The following is a 24,090-nucleotide window of genomic DNA, read 5'->3' on the forward strand; positions in this document are numbered from 1 at the left end:
TTTGGGGACTAAATGAGTATTAAAATTGATACATTTTTAAAAGAACAATAAATTGAACTAAATGAGGTGGAAAGAAGGAAAAAAAGAAGGAAGGAAGAAAGGAAAACGGGAGGAAGGGAAGAAAGTGACATTAGAAAGTTAACATTTAAAAAAACCTAAAGTAAATAAAATAAAGGTCTAAAAATTGTATCTTTTTTTTAAAAGTAACTATAAAGACTACAAAATTTCTTGGAATAAACTTAACTACAAAGCTGAAACTTACATAAAAGATAGGCTAAAGAAAAGAAAATAAGTTAACACCTTATTCCTGCCTAGAAAGATCCAATAACATAAAGATGTTAATTTTCTACCACAGAATGTTTATTTATTTGGAGTTCTGGGGATTTAACCCAGGGCCCATGTGCATGCTAAGCACATTCTTTACCAGAGGGCTACAGCCCGGCCCCTACTTATTTAATTTTTAACATAGTGTTCTTACAAGAAGGGTTAGGGTTTGAGAAGTTCTTTTTGTTTCTTAGTTTTTACTGTTATATGCTGTTGAAGTAAGTATTCTACTACTGTTCTTGGTGGGTGAAAATTGCTCAAGAAATGGAATTGTTAACTACATATATTTTCAAATTGGCTAGCATTGGCAAATTGCTTTCCAAAGTGGATGTACCTATTTATAAACTATAGCCCCTTATACATTATAAACTACTATATCCCCTACTTTGTCACAAGTAGTTATCAGAGAATTTTTGTTATCAGAGAATTTTTGCAATTATGTAAGTACAAACTGGTAATACATTACCGATCAACTTGCAGTTACTTTCATATTTGTTAAAAATAATAACATATATATGTATCTTCTAATTTGGGCTTTCTTTTCACATTTTTCATATAGAAGTAGTAATTTTTACTAGAATCAATTTGATCAGTCTTCACGGTTACAGAGTGTGCTTTGATGCCTGTCTCACTTAAGAAACATCTTTTTCTTATCAAGACAGTCTCCTTGGGACTGGGGTTGTGGCTCAGCGGCAGAGCACCCGCCTCGCACGTGCAAGGCCCTGGGTTCCATCCTTAGCACCACATAAAAATAAATAAATAAATAAATAAATAACTAAATAAATAAATAAATAAATAAAGTTTTATATATATATATATATACATATATATAATTTTTTTTAAGAAGACACTCTCCTTTTGTTTTTCAAGTTTTTTTTTTTAAACTCTCTTTGTTGTTCTGGGGGTTAAACCCAAGCCTTTAGCATGCAGGCAAGTGCTCTATCACTGAGCTACACCCCCAGCCCTTCCTTTATTTTGTTTTATTAACTTTCACTATGTGGATGTTTGGAGATGTATGGAGAGCTATGATTTATTACTTCTGGATTTTATGTCTTGGGTCTATCTGGTGCTAGTTTGGGGGAAGGTGTAAAGTTCTAATGTGATTGTTCCACATGTATGTAGCCAGTTGTCTCAGCATCATGTCTCAGTAAGTCTAAACTCTATGCCTTGTAGCATCACCCCTTCCGTCCCATTTATGCATTCCTGCTGCTGTATCTTAGGGTCTCAAATCTACTGCATCAGCCTACTACCTGTTTTGTACCACCTTTAATTTAGCATAGGTCTGATGTAACCCCTGAACTGTGTTAAGATGGGTGTGTACTTTCCACTTCTCCAGTTCTCTCATCTTTTCTTGGTTCCATACATCTCCATACATCCATATTATCATCAGATCAAATTTCACAAAAAGTCCTGTGGAGTACTTGATATCATGTTGAATTTATACTCTTTTTAAGGAGAAATGCCATATTTTTTACTCTTTTTAAGGAGAAATATTTACATATTTCTTCATTTATTTAGGCTTTCTCTATGACTTTTAAAGAAATTTTGATATTTTCCCCAAGGTCTCACCTGTGTTTAGTAATGATGTTTCTCAGTTGTAAAAAAAAAAAAAAAAAAAAAAAAAAGTGCTTTTTAACACAAGCCCTGATGGGAGTTTTGGTTACTATAAATCATAGCTTTCTTAAAAGTTAAATTTTCCAATTAGTTACTAGTGGGGAATCCAAATTTTCCAGAGTTAGAATACCTAGGCTTGAATCAAGCCTTGCTATTGTTAATGTGTGACTTTATATGTAGAGAATAACTATATAAAAGTTTTAATTTTCATCTTATTTCTCTTTATCTTTAATTTCTTTATTTAATACTGGTTAGAAACTCCAGTACTCCATTAAACACAAATACTAGTAGCAGGTGTTAATGATTTAAAGGAGATTTGTCTAATTCTACATGATTAACTATAATGGAAGTAGAGACCTACTATAGGGCTTGGGAAGCTATGTCTTATTAGTAAATTGGTACTTTAAAAAAAATTAACAGGTATTAAAATTTATAATTTTGATTTCATTATTTTTTTGGGGGGAAGGGTGGGTACTGGGGATTGAACTCAGGGACATTCAATCACTGAGCCATATCCCCTACCATATTTGGTATTTTGTTTAGAGACAGGGTCTCACTGAGTTGCTTAGCACCTCCCTGTTGCTGAGGCTGGCTTTGAACTAGCAATCCTCCTGCCTCAGCCTCCCAAATTGATGGGATTACAGGAGTGTGCCATTGTGCCTGGGTGTTTTCATTAGTTTTTGGTGGTGCTGGTATAGAACTCAGTGTCCTGAACATGCTAAACCCACACTCTATTACTGAGGCATAGCCCCTTAAATTCTACCAATTTTTAAAAATATATTGAGATGAAATACTTCTTAATTTAAAGTCAACTTTTATTGAGGTATAATTTAAATGCAGTGATATACCACATATTGTGAATTTTACTTTGTTCTTTCTTTCTTTCTTTCTTTCTTTCTTTCTTTTTAAACCTTATGCATGCCTTATGCATGCTAAGCAAATATTCTACACCTGAGCTATAACTTCAAACTGTACATATTTGAGTTATAGCTTTGTTTTATTCCTATAAAGATTGATTGAACCTTCTGACTTGATTGAACTTTCTGATTTTTTCAAAGTTTGATGCCTTTGAAACTTGCTTCTGAGCTATTTTCATTATGAGCTAGGTGGATTTTCCTCAAGGTCTGACTTAGCCAACATTATCTTTCTTGGTTCTACTAATACCTCATGTATTTGAGAGTTGTCTGCACTCTGGCTTTTGGAATTCAAATAATTATTGGTCCTATGTGATCTCTGAAGATTTTTCAGTACCAGAAATTGAACCCAGGGGAACTCTATCACTGATCTATATCCCCAGCTCTTTTTAGTTTTTATTTTGAGACAGAGTCTCACCAAGTTGCTCAGGCTGGCCTTGAATGTACAATCCTCCTTCCTCAGTCTCCCTTAGCCTCTCCATTTGCTGGGATTATAGGTGTGTGTCATTGCTTGCTATTCAATTTTGTTTTGTTTTTGACTTAGAATTCCCTAGGACTTAATCTTTTCTTCAAGTTTTTCTTTGCCTGGCCGCATGGAGTTTTACCTCAAGTATGTGCAGACCAATGCTCAACCACAGACTTAAATATAGTCCTAGCCATATTTCTGAAGCTCTTTATCTTCAGGTTCTCTCAGACTTTTGTCCCAATTCAGTTAATCTCAGTCTTTCCAATCTTCCATTCCCACTCCTTATCTTCACAAAGTAGCCAGATTGCCTTTGGAGCCTCCCTTCCAATGCCAAGTCTGGGAATTACCTCTGCGTAGAATTTTCAGTGATTATAAGGCTCATTTTGTTTGCTTTCTTTTCTGGGGATCATAATTCTGAGCCCATCAAACTTCCTAAAGGGAGTGGACAGATAAGCTGCTTCTATGTTTGTGTGGGCTCTCTCTCATCCATCGAGGTGGTCTACGGAACAGGGTAGAGGAGAGTGTGGCTGCAGAGTGGCTAATCAAGACCTCTGGAGACCCAGCAGGAAGCAAGTTTGATTTTATTGTGCAGTTACCATGTATATGTATTTAGGAAGTAGCTAAACAGATTACAGGCAGCCACCAATGCAACTTCTGCTAACTGTCCTTGCAGCCACCAATCGAGAAGTGGGCCATGGAGCAAGTGCAGGGACTGTGCCTACGGGGTAAGCAGCCTGCCACTCAGGGGCCTAGCATGAGGGGAGTGGCTTGCCACTCAGATGCCCTTAACGTATGCCGTGTATGTCGTACTCCATGCACTTGTCCCCATATGCATTGGAAACATCATTGTCCCACCATCATGTTCCAGAGATGACACAGATCAGGTGACACAGAGAGACTGAATGTAGAACCTCAAATCACTTGATGTATTTCTATGGCTCATTTCCTAATGCTCTTACATGTATGAACTAAACACAACTCTGATATTTAAATTTGTTGATGCAAAATTTTCAGGTGGATATTAAGTAGGGAAAAAGTAGATAGAAAAATTGCAATAATCAGCTGGGTGGTGTGGCACATGTTTGTAATCCCAGTGGTTCAGGAGGCTGAGACAGGAGGATCACAAGTTCAAACCCAGCCTCAGCAACTTAGAGAGGTGCTAAACAACTCAGTGAGATGCTGTCTCCAGATTTTAAAAAATACAAAAAAATGTTGTAATAATAACAGATTTTGCTTAATCTCTTAATAATCACAGTGTATGTATATATATTTTGAAATTGGGGGAAGCAGATACTCTCAGAACAAAACATACTTCTGTAATGTTAAAACCAGACTTTCTCATGATTCTTGTCATGATATAGCAGACATACACAACCATGAATTAAACACATGCTACTTTCTCATGGCTCCAGTGCTTTGGTTTGAGAATAGTTGTAGTTTTTCTCATTATATGATCTTGCTGAAATCAAACTGTTGTAAGAATGGTATTAATAGATAAGCACCAAAAATAAAGGTAAATTAAACAGAAGCTACCTGATGTTATCCCTTTAAACTGAATGTGAAAAGAATCATGTGGCAGAATGCATTGTTGTGCATCACATTTACAAAAATATTTGCAAGAATCCTTGTTAACATCTCCTCCTTCAGGGATTTTATTCTGTATTCTGCCTTTGGTTCATTTTAGCACATATATTAGTGGGACCTTCACAGTATTAGGGCTGTTGTTGTTGTTACTGCTAAACATGGATGATACAAGAAGCACTGAATAGCAGAAGCATAAATGAAAAGTTTCCCTGGAAATCCACTCCAGTATTTATAACTATGATCCATAGCTTTATTTGTCTCCCAATTTAACATTAACTACAAGAGCCAATATCAGATTTCACTCATTCAATCCAAATAATGTAATATAAAAGTCATGCTATACTTCATTTCTGCTATAAGAAAAATTAGATTAAATTACATCATACAGGATAAAATAAATTCACCCACATGTAGTTAGTTGTTGTACAACAGATACAAATGTATTTGCAGAGTCAAAGATGTATTGCATTGCATGAGCGGTTTTGAAAGCCAAGAAGCTCAGCAAAAGCTCAGGATTTATTGGGTTTTGCTCACTGGAAACAACATTAATTCCCTAAATATTCCACTTAGTTCAAAGCTGCTCATTAACTATTCTGCTTACAGGACTAAGTTAAGCTCCTCTGAAATTGGATTTTGTCCTGGGAGAAGCTAGTTCAGTGATTGTGTTCTCAGGAAGTTTGCCTGTCGTCACTTCTATCCCAAGACCTGACCTTGGCTGCTCCTGCTATGGAACACTTCTAGTTGCAGTGCCTTTGAGTTTCCTAGTATCCAACTTTCTCCTTGTCCAGGTTAATAGTTTCCATGAGGAATCAGTATTCTGGTCCCCCTCAGGAAGGGAAACAGAATTTTTTGACATTAAAAAAAAAATCTCATCTATGTGAATGTTTTTCATGACGAACATAATGTGTATTTGGGCAGTGTTGAATTATTTTCGCTGATTGTGTATGCAATCAAAAATGCTTGATGACAATTGGTCCACCAAATTACTCCTTGCTTAATACATATTTCTGGAACTTACCGCCATGACAATTGTCCTTCTGCTGCACAGTGACTTCTGAAATAGAAACTCTCTGCTTTGATTCTATTGCTGGGCATGCTCTGTGCTCTCAGGATCATGCCAGGTGATGGGCAGCTTATCTGGGGAACAGGGAATTAGCTTAGTGGGGAGTATCAGGGACACCAAATGAAGGTGTGCATGACACTTGTCACTCAGTGGTAAAACTCAGTCAAGATGCAGCAAATACTCAGGGAGTTTGAGAATTGACACCAACTGCAGTACCCAAAAGAGAAACTGAGCTCTGAGCAAGTTAGAGGCCAGGATCTTTGAGCAACAGGGTGATGTTCTGGTCTGGAACCAAGCCCAAGAACATTAAAATTCTGCAAGCATAAACAATACAGACCAGGGTGAAATCTTCCTCTTACTTAGCATTTTCCATTTTGTTTTCCAAGTAATTTCCTCAATGAAATGTGTAGAAGGACAATATCAGACAAGTTGTTTATACTGTTTCTTTATTTTTTTCATATATAATCACATGTGAAGAAATAAAAAACACAGTAGAAAACCTTTTTAACTGAAAGAGCACACAGCAGTATGTCACTCAGATAAGGAAATGAGTTTCTAGTGAATCCATATTTGTTAAAAATGGCTTGATGGTCTCTAAAAATACCTTAACTGGTACCAATCAGGTCACAGTTATCCAAATTCCAAATCAATAAAAAGATATTTTAGTGTCCAGACACATAAATCATTCAGTAAAATACTTTTAGAATCTGAAATATAGCAACCGAGGTTTCAACTGTCAGTTAAAACTGACTAGCTTTCAGGCCAATCCTCCCACTTAGAAGAAGAAGAAGAAAAAAAGGTTAAAAATAGAATACATGTATATGTATGTGTGAGAGAGTGCTTGAGAGCTATTAAGGAAGCCAGGACTTGAGGGGCCAAAATTCTGAAAAGAACACATATTTATTTCAGGGAGCCTAACCTTCTGTGCCATGTGGGTTTTTCTCTGTCAGCCTTTCGATTTGCTTCATCAGACATCCAACTGCCTGTAGGTGCAGCTCAGTGTCTCATAATTTAGAGGCTTGGGGAGCCTTAAAAGACTACTCCAAGAAGGACATGGGGTAAAGGTGGGGCAAATACTGACACTGCCTTTCTCTCAAAGTCAACCTGGGGAGTTGATTTAAAAACATGTTAAATTCCTCAGGTTTGGGGTATGATACAAATGAGAAGTGTATTTTTCATTAGATTCTAGAGTTTTACTGAAGGACTCAACTCCAATTGCTTATTGTGGTAAATGACTTAACAATAGAACATCAATTAGTTATGTTCCCTTCTTTATATTACTTCTCCATGCCACTACCAATATCCCCTGTATCCCCCAAATACATTTATTTTGCTCTAATGTTTATCTTAAGGTCTGTCCTAAGACAGCCCAACTGGTGATTCATTAGCTATGGTGGGGCAGGGAAGGCTGTGAGGGTGGATAGAAAGCTACTGTTAACGGGGAAGATAGGCTGAAAAGAGCTTTTAGACATCTCACAGGGCTGATGAGATAAAAATTGAGGATCAGAGCTACCATAGGCTCAGTATCTATGACACCAAGGTCCTAGGGGGGTAAAAAAGAGGAGCACAGAAAAATAATTCTAAGAATGTGACCTATTAGTCTCCTAACAGTCTTCATTTTCTACACAGCACGGGCCAAGAGGCAGAGAAGCTAAATGTAATGCTGGTAGCACCAGGATGGAAGGCTTCAGAGGGCTATCAGAACTCTCATTGTTCTGAAGAGACAAAAACTAGACTTGGGAGCCAGAGGGTGGGAGATGTCAATGTGAAAACACTGGACTTTAATTTCTGACCCTGGAGGAATACAAACTAAGACAAAAGGTAAACAGAAAAAGAGCAAAGACAATGAAACTCAGCTCCATGTTTGATTGCATTGAAGTGAGTTCCTACTCTATCTACCAGATAGAGAAGAAATATCAGATAGAACATTTGCAGTATTTAATACACAATGCTAGGCAAGAATTTTACCTAGCACTGTATTGTCCAGTATCTTAGCCACACATTTCATGTGGCCATTTACATCTAAATTTATTAAAAATGAAAAATTATTTATTCAGTCATCCAGATCATATTAAAGGGTTAAGTAACAGCATGTGTCTAATAGCTACCATATTGAATGTTGTTTTGGAGAACAATTATTTGAGAATTGTAAGTTTTAAAATACACATCTACATTATTCAAAACTATAAAAGCATTCCAAAATCTAGAACCAAAAAAAAATAAATAATTAAAATGTAAACATAGTGTAAATAGAAATTCTAAAACTGAAATGGATCAAAAAGCAGATTTCAGAAAGATGAAGGTAGAAATATTTACCTGGAAGATAGACCAGTAAGAAGTAGCTATATGGAATCACGAAGAATGAAAAAAGCACAAAAGAAAAGAAAGTGTGTCAAGCATAGTAAAAATCAGTGTAACATAGTCATAATTAAAGTTCCAGAAGAGGAAAACAAATATAATGGTGAACAGGCAATATTGAAGGGTTAATGACTAAGACATTTCTAAAATTGGTAAAAGAGATTAAGCCATAGATTTTCAAAAACTATGAAACCAAAGCAGTTTAAACAAAAAGACAATCATACTTAAACACATCATCGTAAAACTTTGGGAAATGAGAATCAAAGACAAAATTGCAAACACATCCCAGAACAGACAAATTACAGCGCAGCAATAAGACTGAGAGTCAACATCTCAATAGAAACAGGAAAACAAAACAATGAAAGGAGATCTTTAAAATGATGAAAGAAAACAGGTGCCAACAAAGAATTCTATACTCACTAAAAACAGTCTTCACTTTTGAAGGAAAAATAGAGATACATGAGAGAGAAAAAAAACTTAGGGAAATTGCCAGCACATTCAGAGTATGTGATACACTAAGAATCTTTTCAGTTGAGAAAATATAATTGCTAAGAGAAATGTGGTCATATAGGAAGGAATTGAAAGCTACGTATTTGGTAAATAGGCAATTCTAATTAAATAGCAAATGAATAAAACATATACTAATGCAAATATAACAATAACTATGGGAACTTAAAGGTATATAGAATTAAAGTTAATAATAATACTTGCCTGTGTAGTAGAAAAATACTTCCTATTAGACTAGTAGAAGAATGTTCTTATAATTTTTATGTTGATGGATAAAAGAATAGTATGACCAAAAAGTTATTCAATCATTATCATAAACATGCAATAATGTAAGGATAAATATGTACAAGAGCTATGTGAAGAAAACTACAAACTACAACCTGAAGAAAAAAGTTTAAGAGAATCTAAATAAATGGAGAAATATTTCATGTGCACGAATAGAAGACTCATTGTCAGTTTTTCAGATGTCAGTTCTTCCTAACTAGATCTATAGATTAGACCAAGCACAGCAGAATCAGAGTCTTAGAAAGTTGTTTTATAAACCTTGACAAACTGATTCTGAAGATTATGTGGACAGGCATGAGACCTATAATCACCAACATAATAGTGAAGGATAAAAGCAAAGTCAATGGCCTAACATCAGTGACTTGAAGACTTACTGTAAAACCATAGTAATCAAGACAGTGTAGTGGCTGGTGGAAGAGTAAGGGAGAGAACAGAGATTTCATAAGTAGACCCACTCAAATGTAGTCAACAGACATTAAACAATACAGCAAGTATAACTCAATAAAGGACAGCCTCTTCAAGATGCTAGAAAATGGTATCCATATGCAACAAATAGTTCTTTCAAAAAATTAAGAATGAATTATAGACCTAAATACAAAATGCAAAAATACAAACTCTGAAGCTAATATGGGAGACAATATAAGTGACCCTGCACTTGGTGTTGTCTTTTTATATATAATACAAAATCACAATCCATGAAAGAAAAACATTAAAAAATGGATTTTAATTAAAAAAACTTCTAATCTGTAAAAAGCACAATTAAGAGAATTAAAAGATAAGACACAAACTGGGAGAAAATCTTGGTAAAACCTATCTGACAAAGTATTGGTATCAAAAAACTATAAAAATTCTTTAAACTCAACCATAAGAAAACTAAGTAACCAATTAAAATTAGACAAAAGACTTGCATAAATACCTCATCCAAAAATAACACAGATGACAAATAAGCATCTGAAGAGATGTTCAACATCAAACATCTTCAGGGAACTGCAAATTAAAACAGCAATGCAATGTCACTATACCTCTATTAGAATGAATAAATCCCCAAACTGACAACTCTAAATGCTGGCTGGGATGTGGATCAACAGGAGACCTAGTTCATTGCTGATTTAAATACACAATGGTACACTCACTTTTAAAGACTGGCAGTTTCTTACAAAACTAAATGTACTCTAGCCATTTGATCCAGCGATTTTGCTCCTCTATATGTAGTCATTTGAGACCAAAATTCATGTTCACACAAAAATTTGCACAAGAACATTTTTAGTAGTTTCACCCATAATTGTCAAAACTTGATGTCATTCAATGGGTTAAAGTATAAACAAACGTTCATGCAATGGAAGATTATTGAAAGATAAAAGAAGAATGAGCTAGTCAGGCATGGTGGCATGCACCTGTGGTCCCAGTTACTCAGCGGGCTGAGATGGGATGCTTGAGCCCCAGAGGTCAAGACCAGACTAGGCAACATAGTGACATCCCATTTCAAAAAAGTAAAAAAAAAAAAAAAAAAAAAAATATATATATATATATATATATAAAAGAATGGAACAAGTGATCAAGCCACCAAAAGAAACTGAACAACCTAATTGAAAAGACCCATGCTGAGAAAGCTACACACCAAATGTTTCCATCTACAAGACATGGAAAAGGCAAAATGATGGAGATAGTTAAGACTAGTGGTTCTCAAAGTGAGGCAGGGATGAGGAAAGCTGAGAAAAAAGGGGTTTCAAGGCACTGAAACTACTCTATATGATACTGTAATGGTAAATGTATGTAATGATGCATTTTGTCAAAACCCAAAGGATATACAATGGAGAGTGAAACCTAATGCAAACTATGGAATACTATGGGTATGCATGTCACAGACCACAGAGAATGAACATTTCTACCAGTGAACAAATTAGTAAATTCAGTAAGCTTAAAGATATGGTTGCTGTCTGGTTACTTTGGGATTCTGGTGGCATTAAACCAGTGGGCTAAAAATACTGTTGCCATATTGGAAGCAAAGTTGATCCACATCATTATGAAGAGGAAGAGTTCAGGCAAGGTACATTTTATTTGTAGATGACCTATTGGAGCATCTCTTGGTGCTCACATGCCAAGTTTTAATTTCCAGTTGAAACGGATAGCAAAAATGGTCTGACAAGGTCATAGTGATCATGGGCTTGGACTCCCCAGACTCTCTGACCCAGCAGAGGTGGCAGTGAAGTATGTGATGGTAAAAAATGGAGATGATGCCTATCAGCTATGGCCTTTGGGATAATGGTAGCAATGTGGGCTACCATTAAGCTCTAGGAAGGCTTAACAGAAGGCAAAACATCTTCTGTTAAGCCTTCCTAGAAATTGTGATCATTCAGAATTCTTGAGAAACTGGCTAGTTAGCAGAGACTTGGTGTGAGAAGGAAATGGATCTGCATAGGGTAAAGCATGGACTATGGTACATGATACTGGTGCTGTTTCCTTCACTGTTTCTCAGAGGCACTGTTGGTGCTAATCACATCAAACTGTAACATTCTTCAGAATCTTCCCAGGCTCTGGCTCCCCTGGAGATGCCTGAGCAGCTATGTCCCTTCCCCAAAGCAGTCCTTTTCTAAGTTTCTGTGGTGATGGTGTCTAATCTTTGGGCTTCTAAGAGATTATCTTTAATTTCTAGACCTCTCCAAAACACATCTTCCTGCATTTTTCTTCACCTGTCATATTCCACCTGTTTTCTTACCACACATGCTTCTTCTAATAGTGGTCCCCCTATAAATCAGTGACAAAAGAATTCTCATCTTGGGAAGAATATTGTTTCTAGGAAACCCATCCTGAAACACATAGTGAGAGAATATTGGTTACTTTTGGTAAGAAGGAGAGGGAAGACTGGGGTAGGATGGAGTGAAGCTTCTGACTGCCTCTAATATTTTATTTCCTAACCTAGCTGGTCACTTCACAGGTGTTTACCTGTGAGTTCTTTATTTCTATAATGATAACTAAACATACTTCTGCACAAACACATGAATAATTTTAACTCTTCCGATTCTTTCATCATAAAATTCTGCTTTTTTAATTGTTCTATGAGGCCTGGTGGCACATGACTATAATTCCCGCTATTTAGGAGGCTGAAACAGGAGGATCACAAGTTCAAGAACAGCCAACTTAGCAAACAGGGCAACTTTTTTGTCTCAAAACAAAAGAGCTGGGAATGCAACATAATAGTAGAGTGCTTGCCTAGGATGTATGAATCCCTAGGTCCAATTCCCAGTACTGCAAAAAAACAAAAGAAATTGTCCTAAAGAAATATTGAGATGAGAAAACAAAATATTATCTAATAAATGATGTTTAATAAAATTTTATGAATGTATGTTTAATAATGTTTTATTAATAGATTATATTTCATAATATGTTTAATAACAGATTTTTAATTGTACCAAAACATTGACCAATTACTATAGTTCAAATATAGTACTATAATACCTACAATCTGGATATATGGAAATAAAGATGGGAGGGAGGGAGAGGGGGAGGAAATTATTAGTTTTTTACACAGAAAAGGTTTAAGCATTAATAAATAGTGAGACCAGAGCAGGATGAAATTTGGATGCTAACTAATTGGGTGCAAAGGTTGGGAACAGATGATATGTAGAGAATTTTAAAATGTTAAGTTGTGTTGTAGCTGAATCTTTAAAGACAAAGAAGAATTATTACTCAATTAATTTCCTTTAAATACAGGGCTTCACAAGATGCACTGCAAGATTTTGTTTTCAGAGTCATTCCTTTCCAACAGAATACCAGTTGGCCAATGTGATTTTATATACACAAAATCACTGGATAAGTATGTTTTCTAGAAAATATGAGACAATGTGAAGACATGGTAATAAATTAAAAAATGAATTTTCTTTTCCTAACTCTGCTTCTAAGAAGCTGTGTGATCTTGGACAAGTCTAACCATTGTAGGATACCTTTCCAAATACTTGAAATGAAGATTTCTAAAGCTTCCTCCAGTGCCAACCCACTCAATTTTAAGCCTGGATACACAATTCCTACTATCACATTCTCCATTTGAATTCAATTAATTTTATTTAAAATCATAGCAAAATTATAAAAGATAAATTAAGGTGATGTTATTTTACACTACTCATTGACTAGTCTCTACATAACCTTTAGAATGATTTTGGTAGATGTCTCAAAAAAAATTCAAAATGTGAGATAACTTACAAGTTAATAATACAATGACAATTAATACTTATAGCATCAGTAAGAAATTTAAAACTTTAAATAATGAAATACAGGTATCATACAGTTACCTGGTTTCATAAATGGCATAAAGTCTCCCATGTTCTTTGACTGCATTCCTGGAAAAAAATACAAAGAAAGATAAAATAGAAGCTTCAAAATTATGGCTAAGTTCTGAAATTTCTTTAATATATACGTTCTCAAATTGTATCTAATTAGTGAAAAAAGTCCCTGTAAAATCCAAGAAGTAATATCAAAGAAACATGCACACATTGTTAAGAATAATACACATAGATTAGTTTGGCTTAGTCTCTGTGTCCAGCTCTAATGATAGCTAAAGTGGTATCGAATCACTGGTTAAATTCTAATGGATGAGACCTAAAGAAAAAATAAATAAATAATATAATTTAAAAAAGTGGTAGGTCCAATAGATGAATTCTAGATAGGGCAGAGGTGTAGGAGGGAAAGGGAGGAGGCAGGGGATTAGCAAGGATGGTGGAATGTGATGGACATCATCATCCAAAGTACATGTATGAAGATATGAATTGGTGTCAACATACTTTATATACAATCAGAGATATGAAAAACTGTACTGTATACATGTAATAAGAATTGTAATGTATCCCACTGTCATTTTTTTAAATCAATAAAAAATAAAAGAGACTAATATAACATTACTTAAGGGAAGTCATAATAAATAGAATGAAAAAAAAAAGAAATTTGCAGGAGACATATTTTAAATTGAAATTTGAGCCATGGAAGAAGTTATCTGTGAAATTCACAGAGAAACAAAAGGAATACTAAGTTTCAAGTTCTTAAAGTGAGAATGAACCAGGTGCATTTGAAAAAAGGTCATCACTATCTTTGTCATCATGAATAAAAACTACTGATTCCTATGTAGGGCACTGTATTTTTATGCTAAAATGTCATTTAAAATAAGAAAAATAACTAAAGTAAACTCATGTAAGAAAAATGCAAAATTAAAGGCAATAAGACCATAACTGACAGTGAAAAAAAATGTGGAAGGACACAACCTGAGGTTGTGGCCTACAGCCTTCCTCCAATAACCTCTTCCAGCTTGGTGTGCTGCTGCTTTGGCAGAGTATGAGCTTCGTGATAAAATCACTGGATATCCATAAAGTACATTCAAATTTAAAAAGAAATAACTGGACATCACTTTCCACATTAAGTGAAATTACAGAAAAAGATGAAAAAAAAAAAGAATAAAAATAAGCCAACTAGGTATACCAAAGAAACAAGAAAACAGTGGTAGGATGGAAAACGGGATATAAAAAAGAATTCCATTCAGTATTAGTTATGAAATATATGATGGTTTTAAGAAAGAATGTGTTAAAATGGGTAAACAAATGTAAATGACTGCAAATGAAGTCATTTGCAAATGAAGGCATCTCAATGGCAGAATGAAAGGATTAGGAGATCACAGTGTAAAGGAAAAGCAAAGAGAAATGGATTATGGAGGTACAGATAACAACATCTAGATAATGAGAGGCACCAAAAATTCAGGAAAAACACAAGTGAATAGTTATGTGGTAAAACTAGAATAGATTTTCTGTGATTAATAAAGTAATATCTTACAATACATAGACTTGTAGAACACAGAAAATATGCAAGGCACGTACCCAAAATAAATTAAAGGGACCTGGATTGGCGCCTATATCCCACATGAACAGGCAAAGTTTTTATCCTAAATAGATTCTAAATAATAGAAAATTCAGAATATTGTAATATCTAGAGCAATTACAAAACTACCCATACAAAGGGTATATTTGAAATTAAAATGCCACTTAAAATGGAATACCAAAAAGAAAATGTTCAAAGAATCTAAAGAAGGCTAAAAGAAGAAATGAATCAACACAGAGCAGGTAAAAAGAAAAAAAAATAATAAAATGGAAGTGAAAGACCCTAGCCCAGTTAGCCCAGTTACCTAAGGCCAAGATATGAAACCAAGATACCAGGCACCAGGCATGCTTTCCAGACAACAGGTTGAAGAACAGAGCACCCACATCCTGGGGCATGAATGAATAAACAGGAACAGATAAGCAGGAACAGAAAGAATAGAATGCAGACCTGTGGTTTTTGGAATGCAGACCTGTACCCCCTAGGTGGCCTATATGCTAGATTTAAACAAACCAATAAGAAACCTGTTGCTTCCCTCCTGCGGGAAACCTGTCCTAAACCCTATAAAAATCTGTATCCCCAAGCCCCGTGTGCCAGTTCACCAAAGCTCCGGCTGAGGTTCTGCTGGGCACCCGCAGGTGCCTGTGTCCCAATAAACAAACCTCTTGCTTTTGCAGCCAGTGTTTCGTGTGATTCTCCTTGGACAGGGATACCGGGGGTCTTTCATTGGACGGGGGTCTTTAACAGAAGAACTCTGTTCAAACATATCAATGTTTATATTAATTGTAAATGGTCTACACAGAAATTAAAAGAAAGAAATTATTAGAATAAACTAATAAAATGACCCTAAAATTCACTGCCTACAGGAAGCTATTTATTTAATGTTTTATTTATTTGTTTATTATCATAGTACTGCAGATCAAACTCACAGCCTCCTTTACACTTGGGAAGTGCTTTATCACTGAGATATATGCCCAGCGCCATGAAGCTAACTTTTAAAATGGAGATACAAATAGGTTTATAGTGAAATGATGCAAGACAATATATTATACAAACACAATCAAAAGAAAGCTAGAGTGACTTTATCAGGCAAAGTAAACTTAAGAGCTGAGGGAATTTCCAATAATAAATAGAACAGGATATAGTGATAATAAATTTTATTTTTTATTTTATTTATTTATTTTTTATATATGACAGTGGAATGCATTATAATTCTTATTACACATATTCAGCACAATTTTTTGTATCTCTGGTTGTATACAAAGTATATTCATACCAATTTGTGTGTACTTTTGGATAATAATGTTCATCATGTCCCACCATCATTTCTAACCAATCATCAAGAAGAAATAGCAATCTTAAATGTGCATGCATCTAACAACAGAGATTCAAAATACATGAGACAAAAGCTGATAGAGTTTAAAGGAAAACTAAATTTGAAGTCCTCTTTGATATTTCTCTTGCACTAACAGAAAAATTATGGAAAGTCAGTAAGGATATAAACTCAGTGCCTTAAACCAATTGGATATAATTGACACTTAAAGAACCTTCCACCCACAAAATGGAGATGCATATGTTTTCATATTCTCTATATTTTAAGACAGTTTAGAAAAGTTAAAATATATTCTCTGAGCATATAAGGATTAAATTATAAATCAATAACAGAAGAATAACAAGAATATATGTAAATAAAAGCATCAAATAACACATTTATTTAAAAAAATCCATGGGCCATAGAGAAAATATCTAAATATCTATTGAAATTAGAAATTAGTTTAAGCTGACAAAAAAAATGAAAATCCATAGAATCTACAATCTAGCATCTCTGCAGCCCATAAATAGACAATATTACGATACATCATTATAACAAAATTCAATCATATTTTTTACAAAAGCAATATATAATTAAAAACAAAAATTTAGAAACAAGTCCAACTATAGTACTTCTGAAAATATGTCATTTCTATATGCATGGAACAAAACAGGTACATGATACTTATGCTAGAAACTATAAAGACAATAAGAAATAAAAACGAGATAAATAAATGTAAAAACCAACCATGCTAATGGACTAGAAGTTTTAATATTTAAGATTTTATATCCTCTCCAAATTGATGGATGCATGGAAAATTTCAGCAGGATTGTTTTGTGCTGCTACACAAACTATTCTAAAACTCATATGAAAATAATAAGGAAATAGGACAGCTAAAACAATTTTAAATGTAAGAATAAATTTTGAGAAATCACTACATTTTTAGCATCAGCACAATCCCAAAGTAAACTAACTTAAATGGTATTTTATTAGTGAAGAACTACTGGACAAATTATGGAGTGTAAAAATTTACCAAAGCATATCTGGCAAAAGATTGTTGTCAGTAGTCATGGTGGTACATGTCCTTAACCTTAGCTACTCAGAAGGCTGAGGCAGGAACATTGAAAGTTTGGGACCAGGCTGGACAGTTTAGCAAGATCCTGTGTCAAAATTAAAAAATAAAAAATAAAAAGCAATAACTACACAGTAATATGCAAAATTATGCCTCAAATAAACCGAATAACTCACACAAAATCTACCTCAAAATTAATCATATATCTAAAATTTTCTATTATAAAAAACTTTTAGAAGAAAACAGGAAATAAAATCTTCATGATCTGAGATTCAGCAAACAATTTTTGGAGTATGGCACCAAAAGTCCAAGCCATTATAAAGTGACAAATTGTACTTAATAAAATTTTTAAGCACTTGTTTTAAGAAATGAAGGATTCAGAATCTGAAGTGACACTACATATCAAGATAAATTACTTGCAAACTTAACACCAAAAAAACAAATAACCCCATCAATAAATGGGCTAAGGAACTGAACAGGCATTTCACAGAAGAAGAAATACAAATGGTCAAAACATATATTTAAAAAAATGTTCAACATCTGTAGCAATTAGAGAAATGCAAATCAAAACTACACTGAGATTCCATCTCACCCCTGTCAGAATGGCAATTATCAAGAATATAAGCAACAATCAATGTTTGTAAGGATGTGAGGAAAAGGTACACTCATACATTGCTGGTGGGACTGCAAATTGATGCAACCACTCTGGAAAGCAGTATGGAGATTCCTCAGAAAACTTGTAATGGAACCACACAGTTATCCCACACAGTTATCCACACAGTTATCCAAAGGACTTAAAATCAGCACAGTACAGTGACACAGCCACTTCATTGTTTATAACACCTCAATTCACAAGAGCTAAGCTATAAAACAAACCTAGGTGCCCTACAAGAGATTAAAGGATAAATAAAATGTTATACACACACACACACACACATACACACACACAATGGAATATTATTCAGCCTTTAAAAAGAATGAAATTATGGCATTTGCCAGTAGATGGATGGAACTGGGACAATATATAACCACTAAGTGAAATAAGCCCATCCCCAAAACCCAAAGGCAGAAGGTTCTCTCTGATATGAGGATGGCAATCTACAACATGAGAAGGGAAGATTAGAAGTTTATTGGACTAGTAAAAGGGGAAAGAAGGGAAGGGATGGGGGAAAGGAAAGTCAGTAGAGTGAATCTGACATACATTTCCTATCCACAAGTATGAATACATGACCCTTGTAACTCCACACAATGAATAACCACAATAATGGGATTCTAATTGAAACAGGTTATACTTATTCTAAGTATTTGTAATATTTCAAAATATACTCTACTGTCATGTAAAATTTTTTAAAGATAAATTATTTGCAAATCATATACACAAAAAATCCAGAATATAAGAAAGTCATAAAATCAAAAAGACCTGAGTAACAAATCAAGCAACCTCATTAAAAATGGGTAAATATCTTGAATATTTTACCAAAGAATGTAAATGACACATGAAAATATGTTCAAACTTGTTAGCCATGAAGAGAAAGAAATAGAAATTAAAATCACATGTGGACTACTACTCAGCAGTTAGAAACTCTTTAAAAAATTATAGTGTCAATGATTCAGAGCAGCTGAAACTATCAGAGATGGTATGGGGAGGTGCAAAATGCGATAGCCATGTGTTATAGTTCATATATGAGGTGTTCCCCAAAAGTTCATGTGTGAGATGATGCAAGAAATCTTAGAGGTCAAATGATTGGATCATAAGAGATTAAACCTGATCAGTGCATTAATCCCCTGGTAGGGATTAACTGGGTGGTAACAATAGGGCTGGGGGAAGGTGAGGGTCATTGGGGAGTGCCTGTAGCATGTCTATTTTGTGTCTGGTCTGCAGTGACTCTCTATGCTACTTGGAGGCCTTGTCTTTACCTGCTTTCCTCCACTAAACCATTATGCCATGATGTCCTGCCTCACTTTGAGCAGAGAGCGATAGAGCCAGCTTTCTATAAATTGAGATTCTGACACTGTGAGTTCCTAATAAAGTTTTACTCCTCTAAAATTGTTTTTGTCAGGTCTTTTGGTCACAGTGACAAAAAAAAAATGAAATAAAGCATAGTGATTCAAAACAGTTGAGTAAATACTTATGGAATTAAAAATGATACCATTAATTTAAAATCAGCAATTCCATGTTTGGGTACTTACTCTCAAGAAATAAAAATGTATTTTCACACAACAACCCTCTTAGTAGCTGTATTCAGAATCACGCAAACTTAGTAACACTCCATTTCCTTCAATATGTAATGAATAAACAAACTGTGCTATGTTTACTGGATGAATTACTACCTACTAGTAAAAAGAAATTCTTTACTGATACACTGAATAATTGGATGAATGTCTAAGCCATTATGCTGATTAAAATATGCAAGTCTATTGTTGCTATATACCACATGACTCCAGGTACATGCCATTTTCAAAAAGTACTATGGTGATAGAGATCTAATCAGTGTTTAGTAGGGGTCAGAGATGGAGTTTTGAATGGTGTATTCATCTGTTCAGCTGCCAAAATTCCATAGACTGGATGGCTTAAACAACAGAAATTTACAACTGTAAACAACACTCATGAAACTAAAGGTCCAACACTAAGGTCCAGCAAGGTCAGTTCCTGGTAAGGGCTCTCTTTCTGGCTTGCTTATGGCTGCCTTCCCTCTGTGTTCTCATGTGACATTTCCTCAATGTATGTGCAAAGAGAGAGAGAGTGAGCAAACTCCTTTTTGTCTCTTCTTACGAGGACACTAACTTTATTGAATTGGCATTCCACTCATTACTTAATGTTACCCTAATCACTACCTTAAAGTGTCCTCTCCACAGTCATGTGGTAGATTAGGATGTCAATATAGATTTTGGATTATGCATAAACATTCAGTTTATAAAAAACAGTGACGGAATTATACTGTGTCCTAATTGTGGTGGTTATACAAAGTGATAAATGGGTGAAAATTCATTGAATTATATACAAAAATTTCATTTTTATTAACAATAATTTTGTAAATACTATGATAAATGCAATTATATTGAAAGCAATCTCACAAATACAATTTTTTTTCAAATGGGAGATTTTAACAAGAACTTTTTATTATACTCAAAACAACAATCTGGCCAAGCATACTGGTACATGCCTATGATCCTAGCTACTTGGGAGTTCAAGTCCAGGTTGAGGCCAACCTTGGTAAGACGTTGTTTAAAAAAAAAAATTGAAAGAACTAACGATAATATAGCTCAGTGGTAAAGCACCTCTGAGTTAAATCCCCAGTACAGACTAAGCATAAAAAAAAAAAAATTTTTTTTTTTTAAATCTACATGATATGGTGTTTGGAACTGCTTGAAGCCTGTTCTTTATGACTTAAATAATGCATACTTTACAAGATGATGTAATTTCTCTATGCTATATATAGTATTCAAAGTATATCTATTGGCTCATGGATATTAATTATAGAATTTAGAGTTTCTTTTTTCATCTTCTTTTTGCTTGCTTTATTTATAAATTCTGAAAGGGATGAGGTAAATTGTTTATTAACCTTGCAATTCAAGTCAGTATTCCTATATACATTAATAGGCTATATTACTAGGTGCATATGCTCAAAATAATAATATCTTTTTCTAGATTTTAAAAATAATACATGATATTTCTCCTTGTTGAAATTTGGCATAAATTTTGTTCTTCAAGACATTATTTTCTTTCCTAGTATATCACTTTCCTTTGTTTTATTTTTAACCTTTTGTTTGAAGTGAGTTTGCTGGAAACAGAATGCTTTTGGACATTTACAGGAAAAAAATTTGTTCTTATGACCTCTACTCATTTTTTTCCCCGTCTATTTCCCTTCTTTGGATCAGATTGAGCATATTGGTACATCTTCAGTGCACCATCTTGCATAGTATAAGTTTTGCACATTTTTCATTAAATTTATTCCTAAGTATTTTATTCTCTGTGATGCTATTGTTAATGGAATTTATATTTCATTGTGGGTTGTTCATTTCTATTATATAGTCCCATAATTGACTTTCCTCTTATTTCCTGCAAACCTACTGAACTGATTTCCTAGTTCTAATCAGTTTTTAGTTGTATCTCACATGATTTATATAGAGAGGATCATGTCATGTCTACAAATGGAGTTTTATTTGATTCTTTCTAATCTGGGTGCTTTCTATTTCCCTTCTGAAAATAGTGCTCTCACATGAAGCTTAATACGATCCTGATTAGAAGTGGCAGTCAATCACAAGATATTCTCATCTTATTTCTGACCTTAGAAAACATTCAATCTTTCACAATTAAACATTATGTTATCTGTGAGGTTTTGTAATTTTTTAAATGAGGTTGAGGATTTGCCTATTATTATTATTTTAATAAATTTTTTATCATGAAAAATATGTTGGATTTTATCACATGCCTCTCCTCTCCATTGAGATGATCCTGTGGCTTTGGTCCTGTATTCTACTAAGATGATAATTTAAACAAACTGATTATTTTGTGTGTGTGTGTGTGTGTGTTCAAACAACCTTAAATTTCTTGATAAATACCAATGGCTCATGATATAGGATTATTTTTATATGTTGCTGGATTGGATTTGCTAGCATTTTGTTGAGCATCTTCACATCTATGTTCATAAATCCCATGTATAGTTTTCTTGTGCTGTCTGTATATGGTTTTGATAACAGGATAATACTGACATCATAGAATGAATTCGGAAGTGTTCTCTCTGTTTTTTTCATGGAACATGTTGTGAAAGATTGATGTGAATTTTAAAAATTATTTTGTAGAATCCAGAAGGTAACACCTTTGCTTCAGTTTTCAACAGGCAAATTTGATTATTGACCTAAGGTCTTTGCCTGCTGTAGGTATCATTCGATTTTCCATTTTTTCTGGAGTTTGTCTGGGTGGTTTGTATATTAAAATAAATTTGTTAATTTCATCTAGCCTTTCTAACCTGATAGCATAACATTGTTCCTAGTAGTACCATATAATTATTTTTATTTCTGTAAGGTCAGTAGTATTGTTCTTTCTTTCATTCCTAAATCCAGCAATTTGAGTTTTCTTTCTTTTATTCTCGGTCTGTCTAGGTAAATTATTATCTTTTCTGTTAACTTTTGCAAAGAACCAGTGTTTGGTTTAATTAATCTTTACAGTTTTTCTATGATCTGTTTTGCTTACTTCCATTTTAATCTTATTATTTCCTTTTATATGCTTGCTTTGGGTTTAATTTGTTCTCTTTCAAGTTTCTTAAGACTGGAGGTGAGGTTATTGGCTTATCTTTCTCTCTCTTTTTTAAAAAAGGTATTTGTGTGTGTGTTGAAACATTATATTTTCCTATGTAGTGAGTTAGTAGCATTCAATAAGTTGTATCATTTCTTTATTTACATTCATTTACAGTATTTTATAATTTTCTTTGTAAATCATAATTTGACTCATTTTTATTTAGGACAATATCCTTTAACTTCCATATATTTATTTATTCGTCAAATTTCCTCTCTTTTGATTTCTGATTTTTTCCATTTTGGTTAGAACATTTACTATTCATGATTTCTGCACTTTCAAATTCTTGTCTTAACTTGTGAGCTAAAATATAAAGTATTCTATATAATGTTCTATTGAGGAGAACATTATTCTACTGTTATTGTATAAAGTATTTTAGACACATCTGTCTAGAAGGTTTATTCTTCTGTACAGTCTTCTATTACCTTGTTCATTTTTTTTTGGTTATACTATCATTATAAAGCTTAGGGTATTGAAGACTGCCTATTATTAATGAATAAGGGTTTCATGTTTAGATTCAGTTTTGTTAATAATTGTTATATCTTCCTGATTACTTGATTCATTTATCTTTATAAAATTTTATTCTATATTATTACAAAATGTTTCTCTTAAAAGTCTGTTTTCCTGATATCATTGTAGCTGCTTTACTTTTCTTCTGATTACTTCTGCATTGTGATTTTTATTTATCCACTAATTTAATAGGAATTCTGTTTATATCTAAAGGTTTCTCATACAAGTGTTTCTCTTGCAGACACCATATTGATGGACCATGTTTATCTTTTTTTTCCACCAATTCCACATTTTATTTGGAGTGTGAAATACATTAATACTTACGCACCTACTGATGCAGTAAGATTTAGTTCTGCCTTTTGATGTTTTTTTTATACCTCTTAGATCTTTTGTTGTTGCTCTATGCCTTGATCACAACTTTTTTTGTGTTATATAAACATATTCTAATGCAACATTTGAATTCTCTTTCATTTATTTTAGATTTTTAAACTTATTTTCTTAGTGATGGCCCAGGAGATTAAAATTAACATGCTAATTTGTATTTATCCTACCTAGACTAAATTGATATCAACTACTTGTAGTCGTATAAAAAAAGTTGGTCCTCTTCTAACATTTCCCCCCTCCTTTGTGCTCTTATTTTCATTCAAACGATTTATTTATATACTTTGTGCTCCTTAATCTAGATTTATAATTATTGTTTTATGCAATCATGTTTTAAATTCAGATAGGACACAAACTGTATTTTAAAAAGCATATATTATCTCTTCTACACATACATGTGCGTATATCTTACCTTACTAGTGCTCACTATGTCTTCTCATTTTAAATTATTTTCTGATATTCTTTCATATTATCCTGTGGTCTTTTCTCTTATATTTCTCATAGGTTGGACTGGCAAGTGATGGATTCTCCCAATTTTAGTTTTTGTTAAG

The 24,090-nt window shown here is 33.8% G+C and overlaps 1 protein-coding gene across 1 annotated transcript in view; it reads right to left on the minus strand.

Moving 5' to 3' along the window:
* Positions 1–24,090, minus strand: part of Gabrb3 (gamma-aminobutyric acid type A receptor subunit beta3) — a 396,285-nt gene that overhangs the window by 250,309 nt on the left and 121,886 nt on the right. Inside the window, exon 2 of the mRNA XM_021728975.3 lies at positions 13,402–13,449. Coding sequence (XP_021584650.3) covers positions 13,402–13,449 — 48 coding nt within the window. The remainder of the gene's footprint in view (positions 1–13,401; positions 13,450–24,090) is intronic.

The sequence above is a fragment of the Ictidomys tridecemlineatus genome, chromosome 5 (assembly GCF_052094955.1).
Source record: "Ictidomys tridecemlineatus isolate mIctTri1 chromosome 5, mIctTri1.hap1, whole genome shotgun sequence".
Classification (NCBI taxonomy): domain Eukaryota; kingdom Metazoa; phylum Chordata; class Mammalia; order Rodentia; family Sciuridae; genus Ictidomys; species Ictidomys tridecemlineatus.